The following is a 10,635-nucleotide window of genomic DNA, read 5'->3' as shown; positions in this document are numbered from 1 at the left end:
CTGAGCAAAACACACCAAAAGAAAAAAGCCTTCACAAAGACTCCCAGAGTTGAGTAAGCATGTCAGGAAAGGCACAGAGAAAAGATCGCTAGTGATAAGTGGGCTCCCTGTGGATGAATAGCCATTTATCTTGCCAAAGGAGAATACAAATTTGACAGTGTTTTACTAATTTTTACATTCTTCGTTTTATGACAGCAAACATCATAAGCCAGCAGAAGACAATACTATCTAATGGCAAATGAACAATGAGAGCACTAAGGCATCCCCAGCCACTGGAGAGGGTGATCAAGCTACACAGCAGCTGGACTTTGCTACAGCGACAAGCAAATATAAACACATAAATGGAGTTTTCAGTTAATCTTCATATTTTTGGAGGCCCTTCAACACAGCTCCAGCAAAGGCTTTTCCAACACCTTAGTTTTGAACTGGAATCACCATTAAACCTATCGGGTTTCTGCCCAGACATAGAAAATCCCCTTACTTGAAGTCCCAGGTGTATTTCTAATTTCTCTGTTTAATTAGATCCCTGAATTTTAATTGCATTTTATCCTGGAACTTTTTTTTCAATATATGTTTAAGTCATATTATCAAGCGGGCTAAACCCTTCCACATATAGAAACACAGATGTTTTTGTTACCCAAACCCCAACAGTCAATATTCTAGATTAAAGAAGTAAATTCCCGGGTTAGTAATTTATATCAAACTAAAAGGCAATGCCTTTCTCTAAGCGCTAAAGTAGTCTTCCCAAATTACTGCAAACTGTGAGTTACTGTTTCACTCAACACAACAGTGTTGTACATATTTCTGTCTCAAATTTCCCCTCGGGATGCCTACAGAAAAATGTGCCATGGCTCAGCCTGGTTGGAAGTGTTCCTTCCTTCCTTTTTGCCTTTCCCAGCACAGAGCCTATTCCGCGTACAGCAGCATCTCCTAGTGGCCGCACTGCCTCTGCTCAGGGGGAAAGGCAGTGAACGGAGGAACTTTTTGTTTTGCAACAACAATATATATTCTGCAATGTTCCACAGCAATTTTTCCGATGTTTAAGTATCCACATCAAATAAAAAAAAATATATCCTTAATGTCTATCCTGAAGATCTTCTGTTGCAATTTATCCCTCCTAATTCTTATGTTGTTCTCAGTTGACATTTTGATTTCTTCACAATTATCTTTTATTTACGTACAAAGAAAACCCAGCCAAACCCAACTGCTCTATCGTCCCTTCTTAAAGTTTTGTCTGCTTTAGAATAAGCAATCCAAATAAACAATCTTTCTGTCTTTCTCCATATACTTGCTTGCTTGTTTGTTTTTGCTGTTGGGGTTTTCTGATCCCTTTTCAGCTGAGCATGTCAATATACTCCAGGCTGAGTCCTTACATTGGAAGCTTCCCACCATTTCACACCATTTCCATGTGCTTGTGCAATAAAAGGAATCAGCTGGGATCAGGTATTGGCACCAATGCTGTACAGTGGTATTTACCTCTGTGGAAGTGAGAGGTGCCCCCCCACGTTACAGAAGGATGTGCCAATGTGAGGGTCATAATCCTTCCCAGCAGCTGCCGAGAGAGGCAGGGTGAGCTTTGCTGAACAGCCCTGTCCAAGGGTCCTTTGTGGGAAGAGTTTCTCCAAGGCTCAAATCAGATATCAGGTCTAATTTTGCACTAATTTATACCAGTTTAACATCTACTGATTTCCTGAATTTTATCAGCTCAAATGAAAAAGGTGTCTACTTACTTTCTAAGCAGCCCACAATGAAGATTTTATTCTCTGCTTTGTCTGGGGGGAAAAAAAAAAAAAAGTGCCTGCATGAAGTTACAGAAGTACTGTGGATAGTTTCCAGATAGGCAACAATTTATAAAGAATTGGGGTAATGCTTCAGTACTTTCTGTAGCAAGGTTAGAGAGACGCATAGGATTTCAGTACGCTAAAGGCAGCAGAGAGATTATAGATGCTGTTAACATTTCAGCTCTAATCTGTAGCTTGCAGGCTGGAGCTGGGTTCATCAGTGTGCACAGAACCAAGTACAACGTTTTCAACACTCACGGGATGGGCATAATCCTCTGAGCTGCTCTCGACACCCACTGCATTCCCTTCAGCCATGGCAACTGCTGGGCACAGCACAAAAAAGGCCACATTCAAGAGATGGTCACTATTCAGGGGAGCTTAAGCACCCTCTTAGCTCCCCTTGAAGTTAAGATTAAATGTCAGGCACATGTTTTGGGACTTTCCTGAATCAAGTCAAGTCTACTATTTGGAAGGGAACTTGCCTACTGAATTCATTCCTAATCCAGGTCATTATATCCATGCTTGCGTTACCCTAATCCGCAACTGTTTGGAGCTTCAGTATGGTATTCTCTGAAGCCTGCTGAAGAATGTTAAAACAGACCAAGTATTAAATCTCCTGTGGTAAAAAAAGGAGCAAAGAAGTAACATCGAACTTGTGTTCCTGTGCTCTGCATAGATAAATCAGAGTATTTCTTTTTTACTCTCATATGGGTTTTGATCTCTTCTCCCCTATAATTTTTCTGGCAAGGGAAAGGTCATACAGCAGTAACAAAACCAGCATTATTTATTTATTGAGCACTCTCTGTGTGATTGGCATTTACAGTACCCAGAGGGAGACACAGGCCCTGTCTCAAGGGTCTTGCAGCGTGGAAAAACAACACAGTTTAGAGTCATTGGCCAGACAATCAGAGCCAAATACATGAACCTCAAACAATTTACCATTTGCATGTAAATGTTGCTTTTTTTCCTGAATCAATATAGAAAGGCTTAGCAGATGAACAGTATCTGGGAGGAAAATTTAGATTGTTTCCACTGCAAAGTAGAAAAGGCAGAGAAAATGCTATTTTCATTGCACCCAGGAAGACTAAGTACACTTGAAGAACCAGGGGATCAAACCTTCAAAAGGACTGGATGCTGGTGCTCCTTAATAGGTAAAATTTGAAAAAAATCCTGAAAATAACTGCCAATCTCTTCAGTCTGAAATAAGAATTAGGAATGTGTTAAGCACTGATGTGATCTTGAAGCCCAGGACCAGCAGCATTCTTGTTTTCATCCTCTCCACCTCTCTTCCCACCAAAACTCCTCTGTTAACCTGTATTGTATTCTCCCAGGCAGGAAAATCACATCCAAATCTAAACAGATTCTCTTCTTTTCCCTTAAAGCCCAAATAAGGTACTGCAGCACGAAGGGAGAAGGATTATCTCCAGGGGCTTTATGAAGCAGGAGGAAGCTGCTGCAGAGGTTGTAAAGGAATCAGTTTTCTCTGAACTATTGTGCAACCTGTCAACCCAGGCAAGTAAAAGCCCCTATATACTATTAGTAACCAGGATCAGGAGCAATGTTGCCTCAGTTCAAATGTTATTTCAAATACGGGACGTCCTACTGATTCTCCTGTTATTTGATTGCCACTAATGCTGCCATATTGTATGCTGCTTCTGACATGCTATACACTAACGGAAGAAAAAAAAATTAAAAACTCAGTAAATTCCGTATTTTTTTTTACATTCTGAAAATAAATGTCCGACTTTAAAAATTTAATGGTTCTTAAAGTAATTTAGCATTATTCCCCACCATTTGTTGAAAATCACTGCTTTTTCTAATTGAAATCCTTAAGAACAAATGACCTCAGCACATTAAATGCAAATCCTGGGGATAGATTTGTGTCCAAAGCTAGCAGGATCCTTCTTGGTTACGGCTCCTGCAGCTGGGAAATGTGAATGCCTGCGGCTATTCTCAGGGGGCAATTTATTTATGGTCTCCCCTGTGCTTGACCAGCTCTCTTCATGAACGCGTTTACTTGGGGAACAGTAAAATAAAATCTTGGAGCACAGGCTTCTCAGCTGCTCGCAGGTCTCCAAGGAGATGGGAAAAGAGGTCCCTCATTTCTCTGTTTTGTCCACCCCACAAGTACATAAAGGTTTTGGTCCTGTGACACAACCCCGGTGTATAAAAAGCAAACACTGCACAAGAGCAACAGAAGTCGTCACAGCTATAGGAAGTTAACAGCATGAAATTTTGAACAGGAAGGCTAAGTTTAACCCCAATTGCCCCGTTCAAGTCTAGCCTGGAGCTGGAAAGAAAATAGCTGGAAAGAAAAAAACATTGTTGCATGGCGGCATTTGGTGCTTCCTGAACAGCTCCAGACTCTCAAGGGTGAACGTGTCAGTGCTCCCAGTTTCAGAGACCTCCGATCACATCAGGTTAATTTGTCTCCTATAAACATAATCTCCACTCTTAGGAACACTCAAACTGGGGGAATGGGGTCTATCCAGTTGATTTTTCTGGCTGTATTTTGGTCTCGGAAATTACACAGGAACACACTCGGACATATGCTTAACACCCTTAATCTAGATGGCACTCAAACACATGATTAACTTTGGGCACGTGTTTCTGAAGCAGAAGTCTTGTTTAAATACTAAAAAGAATACAAGAAAACGGCTGGTTTGATCTTCTGGCCAAAATGAAAATAAATAAAAGATCTTTTGGGTCAGCCTGATAGGAAAACAAAAGGCTTTTGACATCAAGGAGAAAAAGAAGGGTGATGGGAGCTGAACCCAATATGAATCGTTTAGTTGCATTTCAGGGGCTACCAGTCCTTGCATCACCTTTCCTTATTTTGCATTCTACAGCAGTCAAAAGTACTAAAGAAAGTACTTTTAAAACTGAAAATATTCAATCATATTTCCAAATGTTGTCAGGCCAGAGCTGTTTTCTTTGCAGGTAGTAAATAATTTGTTAGCAAATATTCATCTACTTCTAGAACTGACCCCAAACTGGGACCTCAGTTACAACGAAAGCAATTAAGTAGAGGTCAAAGGAGGAGAAAAAACAGAGATGCCTCTCGCTATAGGCTAAGAAGCAGCAATGTCTGTTTGTCCCAGGTCATAGTAAGCATCTACAGAAAAATAGTTCGCCTCATAAAATAATTGCACAGATTGTGCTACTCGTTCTTTTGTAAACAAAACGCTTCCCCTTTGTCCTTGCAGGTGTGATCTGCATCTGCACTATTTCCAGTACAACATGAAACCACACAGCACAAGCTGCGCTTAAAAGATAAGATGGCAGAGACCTATCTTCACTTCTTTTTAAAGCAAAAGCATCACACCAGAAGTAAATGGATTTTTGTGTATGAAAATTTACATTCTGTGTTAGAAAAATATTTAGATGTAAGCACTTTATTACTGAAAGGAAGTCACTGACTTTTATTATTATTTTTAAATTTTTTTGTTGTGGGATAGTAAATGTTGCAGTCTTAGCAAAAGAGGCACTAAACAGAGGTGCTCATGTCACTGCTTCCTGTTTAGGTGAATTTGAAATTATAGTGCCACCACGTATTTCAAAAGAAGTCAGCGGTGTAAAAATAAAAGGTGAATTTCACCCACTATGAAGAATGAAATTAAATTAGGAGGCAAATATCGGGAAGAAGCTATAGGTAGGTAAAAAGCCACAGTTAAAAAAGCTCAAAGTAAGATTGAGACAGGTAAGGCTGTCAGAACAACCATAAGCACAAAAGGATTATTTTAGATGGGCAGTTTACAGGTCTGAAAAGATTTTAAATAAACATGTCTTTCTCCTTGAATTCTACTTGTACTTGGAAATTAAACTGAGCATTGCTGTTTAATTTTTTTCATGCGTATAATGTTTTATGAATAAATCCGTAAGCTTTTATTAATTAGGTTTATTTATTCTTCTGTACAAGGAAAAGCACTCTCTGGGTTCCCTCGCCTGAAAACAATGCATTGCTACTCATGAAAAAAATCTGACCTTAAAAAAGAAGTACTTGACAGGGTACTACAACTATATGGCTGTAAAGGGAGAATATGTCACTTTATATGATGCCTTTGAGTAATGTTTTTCCCACGGGCATGGAGCTTCATATGCCTTCTCTGGAGTTAGTCCCACCAAAGAAGACAAGGCGGTCAGCGCAGAATCTGGCCCTAGTCAGCCGGAGTCCATAATATTTAATTAGCATGACAAGCTTCCCAAATATTGCCAAAACATCTCATGAGAGGAATTTTTCAATTAGTTTCCGAGGGCAGCAGTCTCTTCAGATAAGGATAGAGGCAATTTCAGCTTCTTATGTTGTTTCAAATGTACACAGAAAACCGGAGTTACTTAAGTGTTACTGCAAAGTCCTTGAGGTTTACAGCGTTAAGCTGCTAATCCACAGCATGGTACTTTTAAGTTTTAATTGTGCTTCAGTGGTTTAATTATCTTCTATTTCAGTTTTGGATGGTTTGATCTACAGTCCACATGAGCCTATCTCATTGCCATCATTCACACGAGAAATCATTTGAAGCCAAGGGTATTACCATGTGACTGAGATCCTCAGGACTTACAGTGTACATAAATAGTGGAGCCTACACAGTCATATAATATAGGGGAGGAACTATGTCTTTTGGTTTGGGTCTGTGGGTTTCTTACTGCCCATGTGAAGATACAGTGAGGACCAGTGACGTAGACATCCAGAAAAAATTAAGAAACTATTTTTGGACACAAGTTCCCATGTTTGCAGCACGTTCTCTTTTAGAAGTAACTGCAAGCTTTGCTTTGGGGGCACATCTGGAGTCACAGGAGGAAGAAGGGAGCTCCAGTGGTTCAGATGAGTCATTGTTCCATCTTAATGGAAAACCTGTAAAATATCAAACTGCCAGAGAGTAATAGATCTTTCAGGGGTTTATTAGTTTTACAGGTCTTATAAAAATTATTGGAAAAGCATAAAACTTTAATAGCTGAAAACTGAAAAGGTTTCATGAGCTTAAGCTCAGCCTGTTTAGATCACGGCATCGCTATGCTTCTACAGCTGGGATGTGGCACACCAGCTGCAAAAATTCCCCAGACTCTCTTGCTTTTGTTTAGCTGTCCTCCAAGGTCACACGAAAGCTTGTGGCTACAGTTTCACTTTGAACACAATTTCATGAAAATATTTAGAGCTCTGGATATAGCTGAGATTCGTCCTTAGTCATAGCTTGCCTGGTGATTTCTAAGTACTAATGCGGTAGACTGAAGTCTGCAGCTGATGAAACCACCCAGGAGTATTACAAGTCTAGATGTAGATGTATGTGTTTACCTACACCGCATACTCAAGGGGCTTACCAGGTATAATTGCCAATCAGGAGTATTAATTTAAGTAAGAATTTATGTCCTATTTCCAGATTTGAAGAGGTATGACAGAAATTATAGACTCGATTGTGGACAGGGACAACACTTCATCCTTAGGGGTTACAGAATGGAACAACTACTCTGACTTTCAGTCCATAATAATTAGCTACATTCAGCAACCGTCAGCCGTAGCCGTTAGCAGAGCTCATTGCCTTGGTCCAGAGACAAGCTAAGTCCTTCTCTCATATCGCTTACAGCCACCCTTGGGTGATGACAATTAGACTATTGTTGATAACAAGGTAGTCAAAGGTGGCTGCATTGCCATTAGGTTGGTAGTGGCAGTGACAGTCCCCTTGATCCTATAATGTGTATAGAGACTGGTAAAGATGATGTCTGTATAGAATGTGCATGCGTAAGGTTTTCTTCAGGGCTGGTGAAACCACGGCCTGGCAGATCTGGCTGCTTTCTAAGCCTTTTCCATCACAGGTACAAATACCCCAGGGAAAAAAAAAAAAAAAAAAAAAAAAAAGGGAAAGAAAAAAAAAAGAAAACCATGAAAATTAAGGACAGCTCAGTGTTGTGTACTCAACCTGAATACAAGCCAAGTGCTTCAGGCAGACAAACAGCTCTTCTCATTGCTGAGACAAAGAACTCCTCTGGAGTTACCTGAATAATAAAGAAAATAAACTACATGGAAAGAAAATCTGTACGTGTGTAAGAAAGCTGAGCTGCATCACAACTCACTTCTCTTTCTCTGGTAGGTTTTAGATATTTGAAAGATTTTTACTTAAAGTGGAGCACAGCTACCTTGGGGCCTCTTCTACTAATTAGCTAGCTACAAATGAAGTACAGCACAGATCTCACTCAGCGGATGCAGGTATTTATCCTTCAGTCAGATGTAGAGGTCACCCAAGCAGAGGCACACTTTATGGTAACATCAAGAGTCTTGATTTGCCTTTCTCATTCTGGAAAGCAATTGCACTACAGCTACTACAGGCAACTTACCCAAATAGAGTGATTTTAACACAGTTTGGGACTTCTGGTTGTGAAAATGCAAACCTTTATTACTTTGCCCTGAAGTGGCCCATTTCCTGTAAGAAAAGCAGGAGAATAATTAGAAATTTATTAGCGAGCTAAGGTGACCCACAGCTATATTTTGTTGATGGTGATTATAAAAGTACCTAATTTTGGCATTCGCCTTCTGAAATGTATGGCAAAGTGGAAGAGACTTGGCTCAGTTGGCTTGCTTATGTTAAAGCTCAAAATTATTTCTAACTCAATTTATAATTATTTTGTTCCCGGATGTTCCTCCTTGCAAAAATAACTTTTGCTCTCTAGGTTTGGTCATTTAATGCCCCTTTTATCAAATTACAGGTAATGAGATATGTTTTCATATTCTGGTCGCCCAAACCCAAATGGCAGAGGGACCTTTTTGTGTCATTGCAAAGCTTCCTGCACCAAAGGTCAAAATAAATCTATTAGTAATTAAGCCTCACCAACTGCCCACAGAATTTGGTACTCCTGCAAGCTTGTCACTAGACTAAATGGAAGCAATGATCTAGGTGAGCCAGCTCACGTGTTATTTGTTGCAGGATAGCATAAACAGCAGACATTAATGCTCATTTCTTGCCAATGCATTCAGATTCATTATAAATGAGGAAAGCAAAATTAATGGATTTGAGTCTACAGTGGATTTCCATTAGGGGCTTGTGTTCTAGCTGCCAACACATCTGGATTTCCTAGGAATTAATGGGTTTAACCGCAGTGTAATTGTTGTTTGTAGAAAATAATTAATTAAGCTGTGTAAAAGGTTTTGTAAAAGCATTCAAAACAATGGGAAAATTCCCAGTTGCCTCTTCTTGCTTTTAGCACAATGATATACATCCCCTTGTGCTTGATCATAAATTGATGTGTAATTTTCACAGATTGTGATATAGGACATATTTATGGTCCCACAGTACAAGGAGTTAGAGAAACAAGACTTTGGAAAAGGAAAACCTTTGTCAAGACACAGATTCACATGTGTTGCACGATGTGACAGAATATAGTTGTAGTACAAGGAAGTAGTTACACACCTTCTAAAACGGCACTGAGAATGGAAAGACAAACCAACCGGTTGTTCATATTCTGAATTATTTTGCTGTCATGCATTCATTTCACACAAGTACTTCGTGTGGGATGGAGGATGTGATGCAAAGAAGGAACAACAACTTTAACAGTGGAATTTGTTAACCCGATCACAACAATATAGCCCTGGGAGGGAATCCAAGAGGTCACTTGCACCAAAGCTGGATGACAATCTGACTGTCAACATATTTGTGTAGCCCCTGTTTAAGACTCCTTCAGTTATGGCAACATCACACCATTCCCATGTCACCTCATCCTTTAGTATCTTAAGGTAATGTTTTTTTCTTAATGGCTCACCTGAACTTTGCTGCATTTTGAGCCCATTATTTCTTGCCCTAGCTTATTAGGATATGGAGAAGGAACTATTTCTTTCAGATATGGATCTACAGTCTAACAAAGGACTAATGGAGGCCTGCGCAAGACACTACTACATAGGTTGATAGGGTGTGAAGGCTGAGAAACTTTAAAATACAGTCAGTTCCTCCAATATTTAAAGATGCTCTGCATGCTTCATAGTAACAGTAACAGTCAGAGCTGGACCATATGCTTAGCATACAGGCAGAGTAATTAAAAAAGTATTAAAGTATTTATTGGCAGACGTGTGTAATAACCAGTAGGAAAAGCAGCATACAAACACGGAAGGAACCGGTCAAATATATGTAACAAGTAAAGGCGACTTGGTTTTGTGGGTTTGGTCTTGACAATATGATCACCAGTGTATGTAATTGTGTTTCGATTTCTGTACATAATTCATAAAAGAACCTGAGCAATTAATTCAGTCTTGAATAGCATCTGAGTGAATGACAAGATGATAGATAGGTGGCAGAGACAGACACACGAACAGCCAAAATTAATATGGTTTAGTGCGTGACTGACTGCTGATTGAAAGTGCTAAATTGAAGAGAAATCCTTTGCCAACTGTAGCCAACAGGGGAAGCTCACCAACATTTTCCCTTCTGGTTAAAGAATATACAGTACATAACTCGTACAAAGACTGAAAAGCCTTGCTTTATCTCGCCTCACTCTTCCTTGTCTGTCTATATAGCTAGTATATACACACTATGTGTAGAGAAGACACAGTGTGTGCTCCTAATACAGAAAGAAAAGCCTTGCCTCAGCTCACCCTGCCTCAGTGAGGCTTTTCTGTCTACAGAATAACTACAGAGGGAAAGCGTCACCTCAGGTCACCCTGTGAGGCCTTTTTCCCCTGCGCAGAGCACACACATCACCTCTACGTGTTTCAGGGTACCTCTATTCCTAAGATATAGATAGCATATATCGTCTATACAGACAGAAAAGCCTCAACAAGGAAAAGAAAAAAAAATAATTAAGAGGTATATGTGTAATATACGTACATGTCTGTGCTCTGAAGCATGGACGCAGAAGCCTCCCCCCCCACCCCCCT

The 10,635-nt window shown here is 39.9% G+C and overlaps 1 protein-coding gene across 1 annotated transcript in view; it reads left to right on the top strand.

Moving 5' to 3' along the window:
• Positions 1–5,384: 5,384 nt before the first annotated feature.
• Positions 5,385–10,635, top strand: part of SEC24B (SEC24 family member B) — a 52,939-nt gene continuing 47,688 nt past the window's right edge. The window contains exon 1 of the mRNA XM_009885520.1: positions 5,385–5,433. Coding sequence (XP_009883822.1) covers positions 5,385–5,433 — 49 coding nt within the window. The remainder of the gene's footprint in view (positions 5,434–10,635) is intronic.

The sequence above is a fragment of the Charadrius vociferus genome, unplaced genomic scaffold, assembly GCF_000708025.1.
Source record: "Charadrius vociferus isolate BGI_N301 unplaced genomic scaffold, ASM70802v2 scaffold55, whole genome shotgun sequence".
NCBI lineage: Eukaryota > Metazoa > Chordata > Aves > Charadriiformes > Charadriidae > Charadrius > Charadrius vociferus.
This window is presented reverse-complemented; position numbering and strand designations above follow the sequence as displayed.